Source organism: Ochlerotatus camptorhynchus, unplaced genomic scaffold (genome assembly GCF_037179485.1).
Source record: "Ochlerotatus camptorhynchus isolate MF236.1 unplaced genomic scaffold, CSIRO-AGI_Acam_v1.1 ptg000498l, whole genome shotgun sequence".
In the NCBI taxonomy this organism is placed as follows: domain Eukaryota; kingdom Metazoa; phylum Arthropoda; class Insecta; order Diptera; family Culicidae; genus Ochlerotatus; species Ochlerotatus camptorhynchus.
This window is the reverse complement of record NW_027040983.1, coordinates 615,891-634,080: the sequence shown is the minus strand read 5'-3', so window position 1 is coordinate 634,080 and position 18,190 is coordinate 615,891. Positions and strand designations below refer to the sequence as shown.

General features: G+C 38.7%; 1 protein-coding gene across 2 annotated transcripts in view; it reads right to left on the bottom strand.

Moving 5' to 3' along the window:
• Window positions 1-1,040: 1,040 nt before the first annotated feature.
• Window positions 1,041-18,190, bottom strand: part of Fim (plastin-2 Fim) — a 163,879-nt gene continuing 146,729 nt past the window's right edge. For both annotated transcript variants that reach the window (XM_065235574.1, XM_065235575.1), the window contains exons 2-6: window positions 16,069-16,968; window positions 15,790-16,000; window positions 15,447-15,725; window positions 15,124-15,377; window positions 1,041-3,067 (exon numbers count right to left, since the gene is read on the bottom strand). In XM_065235574.1, coding sequence (XP_065091646.1) covers window positions 2,639-3,067; window positions 15,124-15,377; window positions 15,447-15,725; window positions 15,790-16,000; window positions 16,069-16,968 — 2,073 coding nt within the window. In that variant the 3' untranslated portion in view covers window positions 1,041-2,638. The remainder of the gene's footprint in view (window positions 3,068-15,123; window positions 15,378-15,446; window positions 15,726-15,789; window positions 16,001-16,068; window positions 16,969-18,190) is intronic.

Genomic DNA, 18,190 nt, shown 5'->3' with positions numbered 1-18,190 from the left:
TGGAACGTGGTAGCGCGGGCGCCCATGAATCCCGCCTGATGTTGCCCCACGAACTCTCTTGAAAATGGTGACAGGCGGCGGCATAGAATTTGGGAGAGTACCTTGTAGGCGGCGCTCAGCAGTGTGATCGCGCGGTAGTTGCAGCAATCCAGCTTGTCTCCCTTTTTGTAGATTGACGACACCTTCCATGTCTCCTCCTACCAAATCTTGGGTGCAGCGCTCTAGCCAGTGTTTCACCGCCGTATTTTAATAGCTCACTTGGTAGTTGATCTACACCAGTTGCTTTGTTGTTCTTCAGTCGTCCGATCTCCTCCTCAACTTCTTGAAGATCAGGGGCCGGTAGCCTGTCGTCTTCTGCGCGTGCTCCAAGGTCTGTTGCCGTGCCACTTTCGTTTTCTGCTGCATCACCGTTGAGGTGCTCGTCATAGTTAGGCCTACTCTGCGCGGCGTGTGAGGTGAGGTGACAGTGAAGTGACAACTGTCACCTCGGGTGATGTGACTCTCCATGTAAATTAAATGGAGAGTCACCTCACCAGAGGTGACAATTGTCACTTCACCATCACTTCACTGTCACCTCACCTCACACGCCGCGCAGAATAGGCCCAAATACTGCTTCCACCTCTCAATCTCCTCACACTCATTCGTGAGAAGGTTACCGTCCAAGTCCTTGCACATATCGGCTTGGGGCACGTAGCCTTTGCGCGAACTATTTAGCTTCTCGTAGAATCAACAAAATCAAGCAATAACACCGGTGCACAAAGCCGAGTCTTGTCACTATCAACAAAGCATACAAAGTAAAAATTACTAAGGTGTGTTCCTTTGATTACAAAAACACTCTTGTTCCCCAGGTTTGAAGTAGTTCGGACAAGGGTTCGGTGGTAGATCTTAATGCCAGTAGTGCACCACGAAAAGGTAATCTACCAGGCGTTACTGGGTTTCCGGATTCTTAGTTGGAGCGATTCTTCAAAACTCTTCTAAACAGTTAGCTTATTTAGTAGGGATAAAGGACACGTTCGGATCAAGTAACACCCACATTCCGGTTATTTTTATTGAATTTATTCACTTTTTAGCCTGTTGCGGTATATTACCTTTCGATAGTTACGTTTACGTTACGTTTTAGCCAATAACTAGTTTTGTAAAGTTATGCACTCCCAGTCTCCAGTTTTTCGGTAGGCGGCAGAGATATTGGTTGGATTAGGTATATCGCGCTCTCCTTTCAAGTGGGGCAGCTCAGTTATTAAATTAATGCTTTATTATGATTTCGAATACTTCGCTGATTAACTTTGCTTGGAGATTGGAGAGCGACGCATGGTGGCTGATACCATAAAATGCAGTAAAACTTCAATTCCAAAAATGCTATTGTTCTGTAATTACTAGTAATAGTTATACTTGGTTGTTTGCCAGTGGTATATTGTTCAATTGATCAGAGCGGAAAATTCCTCGTTTTGTAGATCTAATTGTTAGGGTGGTGTTTAAAATGTTTCCTCGATCGCTAAGTTATTACTTAATTAAGATACACTACGTCGCTACTTTATAGGTTACACCTATATTTATAAATTTGATTTACAAACAGAAAAAAAAATAAGAAAACAATCATCAACCGGGAACGGGAAAAATCGTTCTGCTATAAATGTGTGTCGGTCCGGTTATCGGCGACGAAAGGAAAGAAGAAATCGACTTAGATACAATATTTGGAAACATAGATTACGTTTGAAAATAGTACGATTTTATTGCGGGGTCAGAAGAAGCATGAATACGCGTGTTTCGCTTCTTGAGTGTCAATATTGCGGAGAAAAGTTTTGAGATATTGTTTTTTTTTTCTTTAACATACGCACGTTTACATAAGTATAGTATAGTTGATAATGATAACAAGTGACGAAGCCAGGTGGATAAGGAGGGGGAGGGGGATCACGAACTCTCACATCCAACACTAACCTACATATAAGCACTCACACGCACACTCGCAGTTGCTTCGTTTGTTTCTTTTTATTTCTTAATTTCCCTTCCAATTTCCGCGCTCTGGTGTTTGACCCAGAGACAAATTTAGCTTAATTTTGGCACACTTTTGCCTAATAATTTATATGCGAAAATAAGTCGATATAGCTACAGTGCAAAACGGGAAGCTTACGGGTAGTGTAATTTTGCTTTTCCGTTACATTTTAAGCGAAACATATAGAAAATTAACAATTTTTTTTTCTCCTTGGCCAGTAGACAATGCATTTTTGTTAAACATTTAAAAATATAATACAATGCGTGTTATGTTAATTATTGGTTTATATAAATACACGATAGTTGGAAGAAAAGTAAACCGATAACACAGATTGTGTAGCTGACTCTACACAAAGAAAATCCTAATGAATACACGCTTGTTTGGCCAGTTTTCTTCACAAGAAAACTATTAACAAGGTGTCACCCATGTCGAAACTGCATCCTCATGTTGGAAAACCAAAAAGTTGATAGCGAAAATAAATTCCATTTAAAAACTAAAAAAAACATAGCTTATGGTCCTAGCTAGTTCCCCTCGCCCGTGTCGGTACACCCCTCAACTACACATGTATTGTGACTAATATGCGCTTTCGCATTTTTGCATTTCCGCAACAAAAAAAAATTAACCTCTTTTCACCTTTTACTTGCCATTTCAATCGACAAACTCGTCCACCACGACTTCGACCGTCGACGCTTCCGTTTCGATTGCACCGTTTCCGTTGGTGGTAACTGCCCCGTTGCTGTTGCTACCACCATTGGTAACCACCGCCGTTTTTGCTACGTCGTCGGCTTCTGGTGCAGTTGGCGCTGCAAGCGGAGCTGGTTCCACCACTTCCACCTTGGAAGGGCTCACCTTGAACACCGGAGCTTGCACCGAAGCAACGACGACAGGGGCGGCGGTGGTGGTTCCATTATTCTTCGCGCTGTCCATGTTGGGCACGTAGTCCATGGCCATCAGGCAAGCGAACACGGTCATGATCATCTTCGGTTTCACCTCGGCAATGTCCTCCGGCAGGGCGTACACCCGGGCGCCGATCTTGCGGGCCATCGAAACGGCGTACTTGGCGTTCTCGAGGTTTTCCTGGAAGAAGTAGTGGGAAGATTTGTTTAGTAATGTTTAAAAACGTTGATGCATAATTAATTGTGAGATGTCAGTAAAAGAACATTTTACCCTCCTCCAAGAGCAAAAAAAGAGCAATACTCTTCTTTATCGACACATACTTTAGACTGTATTCTTATAGGATTCCTTGCAAAAGAGATATCAATTGACGTACGGGAGAACGGGGTTGATGAAGTTGACTATGCGTTTGCATTTGAGATACAGAAACGGAATTTTTTTCTTTGTACATAAATATTACAATTGAGGGGGTTAGAAGAAAAGGGGTGTAAGTGACTGATCGATTATTTTCATCGACTTTCTCTTTTGATAGCCACAGCTTTATAAACAGATTTTGCGCTAAAGGAGGTTCGCATCTAGCATCCAGAATTCTGAGGAAGTCGATGAAGAGAATCGATCGAAGTCACTTACCGCCCTTTCCTTCTAACCCCTTCAATTCACTTCACAGATGAGTAGTTCCAGGCCAAATTTTGGATCTTGTAATTTTATTCAAAATGACGTATTTGACAAAAATATCTCAGTTAAATTTTGCAGCTCAATTTGTATTTTTCCAAAAACAGAATACTATTGTACCGTAGATCATGATTTGTTTTTATTATTGTTTCTATAATGTTTGATGAAAATCGTTGTTTTCTTTTATTCATGAAATCCGGTAAAATGTGTATGGAAATATGCAAGAATTTCTCCAAAATTTCAAAAAGGAAGCTATTGAGAATTTTGTGAGAATACCTCTGAAAGTTCAGAGAACATTCCGCCAAAAGTTGTACACCAAAAACATATTTTTGTTTGAAGAATACATTCAGAAATTCTTAGAGTACTTTCCCAGAGATCTGAAAGAATAGAACCACACGGAGATTCTTGTTCTTCATTTGCGAATCGGAATAGAATTGATTTAGAAACTTTCGCTCAGAGAGAATTTCTTCGAGAATTTTGAGAATATTAATCTGGAAATTTGGAGACGTTTCCTCCGGAAATTTTACGATAGTTCCTGTAGGAGTCCTGATTTTTTAATATCATCGGAAATTATAAGAAAATTCCTTTGGGAAAAATCTTCTGAGAATTTTAAAATCACAGATCTGAGAATTCTATGACAAGTCTTCTGTCATTGTTGAACTAACTCCCTAACAATTTGACTTGGAATGTTCTTGGATTTTCTACTTCCGTCCCACCCCATTACTCGCTGTACGCCTAGAGCCTAGGTTTTTAGATCGTGCTCCGCGAGTACCTACTCACGACTACACTACCCGTCATAAATATGGAATCACTTGGAAAAATATTGCAACACACATTTGAATATTGCATCACCCCCCAACAAGTTTAGCATCACCTAAAGATTGCTGAAATATTTGAAAAAACGTGCTGAATACGCTTGGGGAAGATTGAATTGGCGTCTTCGGAACGCGGTTTCACGTATTGATTAACTTCAGAAATGTTCGAAAGCACTTTGGAAAGAACTGAACCACTACTGTGATGATTGGAATCACTTCGGAAAGTACTGAATCACTTGATTGAAAAAGTCCGGAATCCTTTCTGAAATTACTGATTCATTTCAGAAAAATTCAGAATCAATTCGGAAACAACAGAATCACTTCCGAAATGTTTGGAATCACTTCAGAAAGTACTGAATTAGTTTGAAACGTGTTTGGATTTAATTACTTCTGAAGTGATTCCCAACTTTTATGAAGTGATTCAGTACTTACAGATGTGATTCCGAACATTTCTTAGCTGATTTAGTGTTTTCCAAAGTGTGTCAGTCAGTACTTGCGGAAGTGATTCCGAACTTTTATGAACTGATTCAGTACTTTCCGAAGTGATTCCGAAATTTTCTGAAGTGATTCTACTTGGTACTTAGTGGAATTATGATGTACTTTTCTAAGTGATTTCGACAGTTTTTGAACTGATTAAGTACTTTCCGAAATGATTATAAACTTTTTTAAAGTGATTCAGATCTTTCCGAAGTAATTCCAAATTCATTTTTAATCGATTCAGTACTTTCCAAAGTTATTCCAAACTTTTCTAAAATCATTCAGTACTATCCAACGTGTCTCAGTGCGTGTGGCACTAATCTAATTTTTTTTATTAATTGAATCAGCACTTTCCTTAGTGATTCCGATGTTTTACTAAAGTGATTCAGTTATTTCATTTCTTGCGGAGGTGAATTTTTCAGGAGTAATTCTGAAATGTTTTGAAGTGATTCAGTAATTTCCGAACTGACTCCAAAATTTTCGGAATTTATTTAGGACTTTCGGTAGTGATTCCAAAGTTTTCTGAAATGATTTAGTATTTCATGAAGTGGTTCCAAACTTTTCTTAACTGATTCAGTACTTTCCGAAGTGATTCAGTCAGTACTTTCCAAACATTTCTAGTAATTCAGTAAATTCTGACGTAAACGGCCAACCACAATGGATACGTTGCGTGGATTTGACAGTTGACCCACGGCTTATCTGTTCAACTTAAGTCAACGGGACGCAAACGTATCTAATGCCAAATAATCAGTACTTTTAGAAATTAAATGATTCAAAACAATTCCAAAGTGAGTGAAAACATTTCTAAAGTGATGCAGTACTTTCCAAATTGATTCCAAACTTTTCTGAAGTGATAACGAACTTTTCTCAAATGACTCTGTACTTTCTGAAGCGATCCAGTCCATTTCAAAGTACTTTCCTGAAGTGGTTCAGTATTTTCCGAAGTGATTCACTACTTTCCGAAGGGATTCAATTTTTTCTAAAGTGATTCAGTACTTTCCGAATTGATTTCAAACTTTTATGAAGTAATTCAGTACTTTCCTGAAGTGGTTCTGAATTTTTCGAAGTGATTAACTACTTTCCGGAGGGATTCAATTTTTTCTTATGTGATGCAGCACTTTCCGAATGGATTCCAAACTTTTCTGAAGTGACTCAATACTTTCTGAAGTGATAACCTCGGTGATAACGAACATTTCTTAAGTGATTCAGTACTTTCTGAAGCGATTCAGTCCTTTTCAAAGTACGTTCCGGAACTTTTCCTAAGTGATTTAATATTTTCTGAAGCGATTCAGTCTTTTTCAAAGTACTTTCCTGAAGTGGTTCAGTATTTTCCGAAGTGATTCACTACTTTCCGAAGGTATTCATTTTTTTTTTTCTAATGTGATTCAGTTTTTTTTTCCGAGTTGATTCCAAACTTGTATGAAGTAACTCAGTACTTTCTGAAATGATTGCGAACTTTTATTAAGTGATTTAATACTTTCTGAAGCGATTCAGTCCTCTTCAAAGTACTTTTCGAAGTGATTCACTACTTTCCGAAGGGATTCAATTTTTTCTAAAGTGATTCAGTACTTTCCGAATTGATTCCAAACTTTTATAAAGTAACTCATTACTTTCCTGAAGTGGTTCTGAATTTTCCGAAGTGATTAACTACTTTCCGAAGGGGTTTTTTTTTCTTAAGTGATGCAGTTCTTTCCGAATTGATTCTAATATTTTATGAAGTGACTCAGTACTTTCCTGAAGTGGTTCAAATTTTTCCGAAAAAATTAACTACTTTCCGAAGGGATTAATTTTTTTTTAAAGTTATGCAGTACTTTCCGAATTGATTCTGATTTTTTATGAAGTGACTCAGTACTTTCTGAAGTGATAACGAACTTTTCTTAAGGGATTCAGTACTTTCTGAAGCGATTCAGTCCTTTTCAAAGTACGTTTCGGAAGTGATTCAGAATCTTCCGAAGTAAATCACTACTTTCCGAAGGGATTTAATTTTTCTCTGAAGAGATGCAGTACTTTCCGAATTGATTCGAATTTTTTATGAAGTGACTCAGTACTTTCTGAAATGATAATGAACTTCAAAGTACTTTCCTGAAGTGGTTCAGTATTTTCCGAAGTGATTCACTACTTTCCGAAGGGATTCAATTTTTTCTAAAGTGATGCAGCACTTTCCGAATTGATTCCAAACTTTTCTGAAGTGACTCAGTACTTTCCGAAGTGATAACGAACTTTTCTTAAGTGATTTAATACTTTCTGAACCGATTCAGTCCTTTTCAAAGTACTTTCCTGAAGTGGTTCAATATTTTCCGAAGTGATTCACTACTTTCCGAAGGTATTAATTTTTTTTCTAAAGTGATTCAGTTTTTTTTTTCCGAATTGATTCCAAACTTGTATGAAGTAAGTCAGTACTATCAGAAGTGATAACGAACTTTTCTTAAGTGATTCAGTCCTTGTAAAGTACGTTCCGGAAGTGATTCAGAATCTTCCGAAGTAATTCACTACTTTCCGTAGGGTTTTTTTTTCTGAAAAGATGCAGTACTTCCCGTATTGATTCTAATTTTTATGAAGTGATTCAGTACTTTCCGAAATGATTCCAAAGCTTTATAAAGCGATTCAGTACTTTCAGAAGTGATTCAGTACCTTCCAAAGCAAGGTTGCAAAGACTCATTTCAGCTAAAATAATGTTTTTCGGAATAATAAAACCAAAAGATGGTATGATGGCATGTTTTACTTGTAACTTACAAGAAGAGGTTACAAAGTATGCGTTGGAAACATAAAACCTGTAAATTTTGCTTTCTATGAGTCACAATCAGCGATTTGCTGATCGCTGAGTGAGTGAGTGAGTGAGTGAGTTTGTGAAAAATCACTGATTGTGACTCTCATGAAGTGAAATAAACAGGTTTAATATGTCAAACACATTCTTGGCAACCTCTTCTTGTATCCTACCAATTCAAAATTTGATCATGGCATCTAATTATTTCATAATTTAGAAAAACATTGTTTTAGCTGAAATGAGTCTTTGCAACCTTGTTCCAAAGTACTTTCGAACTTGTCTGAAGCGAGTCAGTACTAGCCAAAGTGATGCCAAACTTATTTGAATCGGTTCAGTGCCTAGTGAATAAGTACTTAAAACAGCATTTTCTTTGGATCAGGGTGGCCACTGACTTTTCATTTTGAAATTCCCGGTTTTTTCCCGGTTTTCCCGGTTCAAATCTTAAAAATTTCCCGGTTGTTGATATTCAATAAAAAACGAAATCGTACGCATTTTTTAAAACGTGGCCAACTGTAAATTTTCAGTGGTTATTTGTGGGAAAAATGAAAGCCAAATTACAGAAAGTGTTTTCTAAAGCTATAGGAAAAATTCAACTCTATGAGTCACTTAATGTATTCAAAACGATTTATTGATCTTTCGAGATACTTTGATAAATCGAATTCTACCACTTCTTATGATCGATACATCTTATGATTTCAAAGCCTTAGAATTTATTGAGTGATAGAGATTAAGTTCACTGGACCAAATGCTATATGGATGAATAGGTTATATAATAGGTGAATTGTGAAGAATAAGAGATTAAATTTAAATAATATTTCAGAAAAATGAGCTTGGTACAAATGAGAATTGGAGCAAATTGATAGTGATATTGGATAGAGAAGATGTGTATTCACTGAAAGATTATTTACTTAAAAGATAGAATCCCAAGATTCTGGGGCTTTGAAATTTGTGTAGGGTCTGAAAATAGAACTTTTCTTAAAAATTTGGAATTAATAACAATCTTCGTGGGGGCCTCCCTTAGCTCAGTCGGTAAAGGCGCAGCTACAAAGCAAGACCATGCTGGAGGTGGCCGGGTTCAATTCCCGGTCCGGTCTAGGAATGTTTCGGGTTGGAAAATTTCTTGACTTCCCTTGGCATAGAGTATGATGGTACAATATACACACAATTATACTACTGCAAAAATGTTACAGGCATCGAAAGCTCTCAATTAATAACTGTCGAAGTGCATCTAGAACACTAAGTTGAGAGCACGCAATAAGCTAATATGCACTAAGCTTGAAATGTGAAGAAGAAGAAGGACAATCTTCGTGATGCAAGATTTAGAGAAAAAATAGTTAAAATGTGAAGTTTGAAAATTTTCCAAGATCTCAGATTTGAAAGTATTAAACAGTCGTGCAGTCATAATTGTCAAGGTTCTGAGACTTGGAAGTATTTTAAGAGTTAAAACAAATTACAGAACAATCGATAGAATCTTGCGGACAAACCCTGGAATTTTCAGTAAAATTTAAAAGTATTCAAAGTGCTGATTTCAAAAAACTACTGAGGAGGATCCCACATAGTTTTCGAAGGAGAAGTTCAGAGCAGAATTCCAGAATTATTCTGACATGAAGTCCTTAAAAATTGTTAGAAGAATTTGGAGGGATTTCTGTGGAGAAGGTAATTTTTGAAGAATCCCAAGAGAATTAAGATGAGAATTCAACAAGAAACAGAGTTCTAAGAGTGTTCTGGCGATAATTTCAACCCTAGTGTGAATGATTCATCAAAGAGCTCCAAAAACATTTATTGCAAAAAAATTGCTAATAATTAGAAAGAAATTCTTTAAAATACTCCAAGAGGTTTCTAAATAATTTCAAATTGCGAAAGATTTATGCTAGAGTTAAAAGAAAATTTTGAAAAGGATTTCAATGATATCAAAGTCTCCGAACAGGTTTAGGTGAATTCTAAGACGGATTCCAAACAATTTCTTGGAAGGGGTTTCAAGGAAATGCCAAAAAGAATTCAATGGTAATTATTACTCAGAGTGTTTTCTTGTTAATTTTAAAAGAACTCTATAATAATTCAGAGCAGAATTCCAAGTTCATTCTGAAATTCATGAGAATTTAAAATAAAATTAAAACCCGGGAAATAAAAGTTCAGTTTCAGTTTTTACAAATATTTGTTTCTTAAGTCCAGCATCTTCAATATTTTGTTTAAAGGCTCATGCACTTTACATCTGTAATTGAATCGCAAAAATCAATTTGAAATATTGCTGAGTGATTAAATTCTAACAAAAATAAGGCGGGAATCTGAAGAAAATGTAGCAAATAGAGAAAGACATTCATTTGGTAAAAAATCACTCTGTTTTAATGGTTTATTCTGAAATTCTGGTGTGAAAATATATTCCTATGGTGTGTCTAATTTATTTTTCCCGGTTCTCTCATCGAATTCCCGGGTTTTTCCCGGTTTTCCCGGTTACTTTTCAAATTCCCGGATATTTCACGGTATTCCCGGTTTTCCCGGTTCGCTGGCCACCCTGTTGGATGATGCTAAACTTTTCAAGGTGATGTAATATTGAAAAGAGTGTTGCATTCCATACTTATGACGGATAGTGTATATGGCATAGCAATTTAGTGGTCCTCTGAGTTCGGTAAAAAAAACACTGGCCTAGAGCATTCAAGTGATTAGGCTGTACTTATACTACACTGGCCATAAAAGGATAACTGTCCTATCTCTGGGGCAGTTGCTTGAATATTAGCAAAATTGCAAAGAAGTTCCAAGTTGTTCAGAGAACGTAGGCCTAGGGATCGTAAGGGATTTTCAGAGATCATAAGAAGGTTCCAAAGACTTTATGAAAGTCCGCATCAGTAAGGATAGATTCCACTACATTTAAGACAGGACCATTTGCCTCTGGAAAATGTAGAGAACCCTTAGGAAGATTCGGGAGTTTTAGGAATGTCCCAAAGAACTTAGGAAATCATCAGTAACATTTCGGAATCACAGATGTCTAGAGAACTTTAGACTAGTTTGAGGGTTTTCAGAATAGTTCCATTTATTTCAGGACCATACGAAGAACTTCAGGAGAAGTGAAAGAACTTCAGGGAAGCTCTTAAAACACCAGGACAGATCAGAGAACCTAAGGGCAGTTCCAATAGTTTCAGGACAATTTCAGGAACATGATCACGAGAATACCAAGAACTTCAGGGAAGTTCCGTGAGTATGAAGAAAGATTAGAGATCGTTAAGGTAGTCCTATTAACTTCACAAAAATTGTATAAATTTTTAAGTTCTGAGGAATGTAAGGAAGTGCCGAGAATTTTAGGGAAGTTTCATAAACAAATTACGGGAACATAAGGGAAGTTCCGAAAACTTTCAGAACATTTGGGCAGTTCAGAGCTTCAAGCCGTTTCCATTAGCTTCTGAAAAACTGCAGGAACTTTGAAGAAATTTTAAGAACTTCAGGGTTATGCAGAAAATTTTAAAGATGCAGAGAGTTCTAAGAAAATTGTTGAATCTTCAAATAAGGTGCAGATATCTTAACGAATTTTCAGAGATCGTAAGGGGTTTACAGAGATCGTAAGAAGTTTCAATCATTTTAGGGAAGACTTCATGAAATTCCGCATCAGAAGGGTAGTTTCCACAAAATTCATGACAGGTCTGTAGCTTCTGTAAAATTTCGAGAACCCTTAGGAAAATTCGGGAATTTCCTGAATGTCCAAAGAACTTAAGAAATCGTCAGTAGTATTTTGGAATCACAAAAGTTCAGAGAACCTCTGTTTAATTTAAATTAAGTTTCCTTCATTAGAGAGGCTTTCAGCCTGAGGCTGGTTCGCCTCCGTACTTCAGGGTAGTTTAAAGGTTTTCAGAACAGTTCCATTTATTTCAGGACTATACGAAGAACTTCAGTAGAATTTAGAAAACTTCAGGGAAGCTCTGAAAACACCAGTACAGATCAGAGAACCTAAGGGCAATCCATTAGTTTCAGGACAATTTCAGGAATATCATAGGGATCATAAGAAGGTTCCATTGTTTTTATGGAAGTTCCAAAGACTTTATGAAAGTCCGCATCAGTAAGGGTAGGTTCCACTCAATTCCATACAGGTCCATTAGCAAGAAGATTCGAGAAGTTCAAGAATGTCCAAAAAACTTAAGAAATCATTAATAATATTTCGGAATCATAACATTTCAGAGAAGGTTTTCAGGATATTTCCATCTATTCCAGGACCGTACGAAGAACTTCAAGAGAATTGAGAAAATTTCAGCAGAATTGAGAGAACTTCAGGGAGGCTCTGAGAACCTCGCTAAGGGCAGTTCTATTAATTTCAAGGAAATTGATGGAACTTTGATGTTGTTCCAGAAACCTGTGGGAAGTTACCAGAACATCAGGATAATGTGAGATCATTTTAAGGGACGCTCCGTGATTTTCATGGCAGTTTCGAGAACTTCAAAAAATTGCGGGAACTTCAATGAAGTTTAGAGAACTTCAAGGCAGCATGTTTCTAAATTTTCAAGAAAGTTAGATATTAAATTTCGTTATATTCAGGGAAGTTTCGAGAACTTGCACAGAGAACTTCCGAGGAGTCCCATTATCTTTAGAAAAAATGCTGTAGCTTTCAAGAAGTTCCGTTGAAATATTAAAATTTCATAGAACTTCAGGAACATTTGAGAGTTTTTAGGGAAGATTAGAACATATAGGCAACTTTAAAGAAGTACCAACAACTTCAGGGAAGTCCAGAAAAGTTCAGGTAAAATAAGAGATTTTAGGGGAAGTTCCACGAGTTTCAAATAAATTTTCAATACTACAGGTAAATCGCGCGAAATTGCGGGAACTTCTAAATAAATACTGTGAGGTTCAGGAAAGTCTTAGTGAAGATCAGAGATCTTATGGGCAGTTTTAATAACATCAGGAAAGCAAGCTAAATATTAGGAATGTCCACAACTTTGGGGAAGTTTTAAAATGTTCAAGAATTACTTTCGATAATTTAAGGGCAGATCCACGAACTTCAGAAAATAATTCGAGAACTTCATATAAAATCAAAAAACTACATCATTGAAATTTGTGAGAATTCCAAATTATTCCAGGAAAGTTCTTGAAATTTCTTGAAATCTTGAGAACTTCACAGATCACCAAAGAACTTCAAGAAAACTCCGAAAACTTCATAGAAGTTCAGAATTTTGGGGATCAGTAACTCAAGGAAAGTTTAATGAATATTAGAAAAATGCGAGAGCATTTCAAATCTAAGCTTCAGGGTAGTTTCAAGATTTATGGGAACCTCAGGGAAGATCATTACAGTTCTGTTAATTCAAGGAAAATTGCGGAAAATTCTGACAAGTTCCCAATTTTTCAAGAAATTCTGAAAACTTCAGAGAGGCTTCTTAGAAAAGTAAAGATATGTTTTGAGAACCTCACAGAAGTTTTCAAGGGATTTTCAAGGAAGATAAGGGATTCTTTGGATATTTCTATTAAATTCAGGGTAGTACCAAAAGCTTCAGGAAAATAGGAAGAATTTGAGAGAAGCTCAGAGTACTTCAGGGAAGACCCCAGGGCAGTTCTATTATTTTAGGGAAATTACAAACATTTCGAAAAAGTTTCGAGAACTACTTGGAAATTGATCAAGCTTCTGAAACTTCCTAATTTTAGAGAAAATCCATGATCATTCAGGGAACTTTAGGTAAGTCCAGAGAAGTTCAGGGAAGTACACAATTTTAAGGGAAGTTCCGTGAGTATCAGGGGAGTTTTGAAAACATGGAAAGAATTTTTAAGCCAGTTCTATTAACTCCAGGAAATTGTGGGAACTTTGAGAAATTAATGAAACTTTAGAGATTTTTAATTACGGGAATTTCAGAGTACTTCCAAGAACTTCAGGAAAATTCCGGGATCTTCAATACTATTACATGAACAGCTGGAAAACTGCATGGCAGTGAATGGCGCTCTTCTCTGTTAAGATACGATCAGACTAGTCAGTTTCTCTGTCGTAGTTTGTCTGCCTCAGACTTGTCAATATTTGGCTGTTGAAAATTTGAACACTACCTACAAGTTTTAGGTTTTAGTGTCTGGCACAGTCAAAGTTGGCAGACAATATGTTTTTCAGTAATTTCCTTTGAATGTTACAGACTTTTTAAGCATGTTGATGACACTGTAAGGCTAGATAAAATTATGTAGTCCGTGATCACATTGGAAGACAATCTGCGAGTTTAACAGTTTAATGGTTGACAGTGAACGGAAGAGCGATTTAAGTTTGAAAAATTTGTTTCCAATTTGAGTGATAGAATTCCGGTAATGTAATGTAAGGTTTCCCCATTCGAGCACTTATGTTCGACTATAATGCATGGCAGTTTTTGACTCAATGCTTGAATTTTCACCTCAATCGTCGCTTTTGATCACACAACCAAATGCTTTCTGATCCAAACCATCCAAAACGAACACTGAAAATAAAGTAAACAAACTGCCGAATGTCAAAATATCTCCGACAGACAAGTTCTGCAGAACAATTGCAGAAACAGACAAAATTGTCTGTACAGTTAGCAAGAATTTGTCAACAGACCATGATCACACATTCACAGATAATCTGTACACTTTGACTGTACACAGTTCGGCAGTCACAGATATGTTAATCGATTACATTAGAAGCTAGATAAACTGTGCTGGTCTGTAGCTTTAGTATTTTCAAGACTTTTTGCGAGCTAATTGTAGACAAGTTCCCACTGTTATTTAGAGGGAACTAAATTGTGTATTCATGCAGCTATACAATACTATATCACAATTATTGAAAGGAGGCGCATAGATTCTAAAAAAATCAGTGAATACTAGTTCTAAATTTACCATGACAGGTGCGTTTGATGTTTTCGGCGCTAGAATATAGTTTCCTTTATCAAATTATGTGCCAAAAATAGCACCTCTTTGCATAGCCGTGGTAATCAAAAGAGAAACTGTCACTTTGCGATGTGCTTGAGAACATTCTAGAGGCGAACCAGCCCACGGCTGAAAGCCTCTTTAATAACGAAATCTATTATAATCTAATCTTGAGAACATTCGAAATGACGCGAATGGAATATCAAAAAGAAACTCTACATTTGCTCCACTTTGATTCAACCGTGTATTGCACACCCCACGCTCTCCTAAATGTTGCTTCCCGCTGAGGAAAGAACGGAAATAGAATGCTTCAGGCAAGCGATAATTATAGCTCACCCTATGGACTGCAGCATGCCACACTCGAACGAGAATCGACAATGCATGGATATAAGTGATTCTTCATTATCGACACCAAAGCGAGCGACGAAAATAGAAGTAGAGAGCGAAGTGCGAGAGAGAGAGAGAGCATGAGCTCACTTCACAGCGGGGGAAAATTGTAGGAAGGTAACTCAATCTCATCGTATTCGAGAGCGTGAGTTACCCAAAGCACCTCTCAAACGGCGGGCTGAACGCGTGGCAATGATTCATCACTCCTGCATGATAGATTCGATTACGTTCGTATTTTGTTGGCTCTTCCCCAGTAGTTTTAGCCGAAATGCCTAAAAAAGAATATCGCAACTCACCTCCGCATTTCCGCCATCCTTGACATTATCGTAATTGATGCTGCCCGGTTTGATGGCATCGATTAGATCGATGACGACTTTGCCATCGGAAATGGACCCATCCTGGAAGTTCCTCAGGCTGGTGCTCTTGCCGGCGTTCTGCAGCTTGGAATTGACCCACTGGACGATTTCCTTCTCGATGATGGGATTTCCGGTGTTGGCCAGGCGGGACAGAATGGACAGGGTGTAGGCTCGCATCAGTTGCCAGATGAGGGCTGCAGAACAGAATCACATTCGTTGTATGTTAGTGGATATGGTTGGGAGGGTAACATGATGACACTTACCGAGTGTGAGGGTGGCATTTCCATCGCTCAGATCCTGCCCGGCGATGCCGACGAGAGAGAACTTGAGCTTTTTACCTAGCTCGACGGCGTAGTTGCAGTTTTCCAGCTTCTCCATAAACTTACGCAGCGGTGTAAACTTCTGGTGGACCTTTTTCCAGTTGACGATTCCCGGCTGGATGATGTCGTACAGCTGGAAGAGGATGAGACCATCGGCCATGTCCGAGTAGAGCCAGTTGACGTGCGGTTTGACGCCCATCGAGTTCATCCAGTTGCGGTATGCTGTGGCGGTAGGGGAACACGATTAGAATTAGCTGGAAAGACTAGCGGATGATGCGATACATACTCTTCTCCTCGCGGGTCTCCTCGATCGCTTCGAGACCTTCGATCTCGTCCGGTTGGTCCAGCCCTGGGTGGATGTTGAACAGATTGGCAACGAAGGCCACGTTCAGCTTGTAGACACCGTTGACAACGTCCTGTGGCGTAACGAAGGAACGGCAGTTCAGCTTGGCTGCCTGCTGCAGCATGACCTCGGCGCGGTTTAAGGCGTTTTGTTCCTAAGAAAGGGTGAAACGGGACTTAGATTGTTCTGTTGAATGCTGTGCGAATGTGGGGGTTAACTTACCCTGAGTGCTTCCAGCGTAACACCAGCATCCTTTGGGCCAATCTGGTTCAGCAGATAGCTGTACACCTCCGAGTCGGAGATGTCGCTCTGGAAATTGGTGCAACGACGAGCGATTCCGGCTCGCTCCAGATGATGGTTGACCCACCGTAGCAGGATGGCTTCTGGTGAGAGTTTCATTAGGTCTTCAAGGCGTTCGCCATCGGCCAGGAGAGTTGCCAAACCCGGGCAGCTGTCGAGCGTAATATGGCTGAATAGACCGATACGGATGATTTGCCACAGCAGACCCAGTACCAGATGGGGTTTGCCCTTGGCCAGATCGTGCGCGTCAATGTTGACAATGTTGCAACCGATGGCCTGCGACGATACCAGAGCCAGTGTCAGATTTTCGAATTTGGTGTACACGGTGAGGTTCTTCTTGTTGATCGCTCGCTCGTCGATCGTGTCCGGGCACGAGTGGTTGATGATCTTGCACAGCAGGATACCATCCTTGATCTTGTCGTACAGATGCTTTCCCTCCGGATCCAGCGGAAGCAGGTGCTTCAGGTCAAGATCGTAGCCCAGATTGGAGTTGATCCAATCGCTGAAGGCCAACTGTTCTTCGAATCGCACCGAATGTGTCGTCCCGGCGGCGGACGAATCCGACATACCACCCAGGGTTTCCAGGTTTTCCTTTTTCGATACGGCCGTTTTGAACGTGCTGGCCACGTCCTTTGCCTTAAGGTCCATGCAGAGGGCTTCGAATTCATCGTAGGACAGTTTGCCTACATGCTGAGAGCGTTGCTTGTTGCTGTATTCGTCGATCATCAACCGGACCTGGTAGCCGGCCAGTTTGAATCCGACCTGATCGAGGGCATCCTTAAGCTCCTTCAGCTCGATGAAACCGTCCTTGTTTGTGTCAATCTGCGGAGAAGCAAAAAAGTATAATCGGATTAGTTGCGGTGTCATTCAACCGGATGCGTGATGGGTATTACTGATAGCTGGAAGCGGTTATAACGCTATTAATCAAAGCTCAAAACTGATCTGTCATCGATAACAATCGGGCGTTTATCCCCAGCCTAGGAATTAATCCCAAATCATGCTACAAAAATCTCACGGGACTGCCTATATTCGATTTTTTTTTCCTCTATTCCGGGGGGTGGGAGGAGTTTAGAAAAGGAGCAGAGCAAAACGCCAATAAAACGTCGACTTAACCGCATTTCTTTATCTCTATAGGGGCTTCTATTGAATGAGAAACAGCTGTCCGTGTGCCAGGCAGGCAGGCCCGGCGAGAAAGATGAATTTAATTGATTCTTAATCTAATTATGCGTTTAGCTACTATAATTCCATTCTTTTCATTGTTTTCATTTTGCTTCCATTTGCTGGCCGCCACCACCACCGGGCCCCGCCGAGTCGTGTTTGTTTTTGTCTGTGTTTCTTCGAATTCTAATTACGACTATATAAAGAAGTCTCAAGCCTATTGACAAATCCAAGTTTCAATCGGCCACCATGGCGCTGCAATCGCAGCGGTGATAAGTCCGAAATAATGTGTCAAACTGAATACATTTTTGAAATTTCAACCAAAAAACTATTATTTTGTATTTATTCTAGCGAGTTTCTGTGGGAGTCAAAACATGATCTGAGCAAAAAAGTAGTACTCGTAATGATGGTATATAATTCTGAATTTTATCGTGCTTTGTTTCGAAAATATCTTCCAAATAAACAAACATCATCCAGATCACCCGATTCATACACCGACTAAATCTATTGCCATTTAAAAATTAATTTCAGTCCGTGTATTAATCAGCAGATTAAATCGTTTTTCGTCTCGTGCTACACCGAGCAATCGGCCTATTTAATAGTTTTTCGTCGATTGATTTAGTCGGTTAACTTTGTCTGTTGTTTAATCGGCAGATGATTTCAAACCTTAACATGTTTTCAGTAATTTATAAGTCTTGAAGTAGCTTTTTATTTAAGAACAATGCATTACAAAATAGTTTTATGCATTTTGTACAAGATTCATCCATGCTGACAAGAAATTTTCATGAAATTACTTTGAAATTAAATAATTTTGCAAACAATCAATGAAATTTTCAAGGGCTGTCACAGACTTATCACCGTCGGTTAGGGCTTATTCCTGCCACCA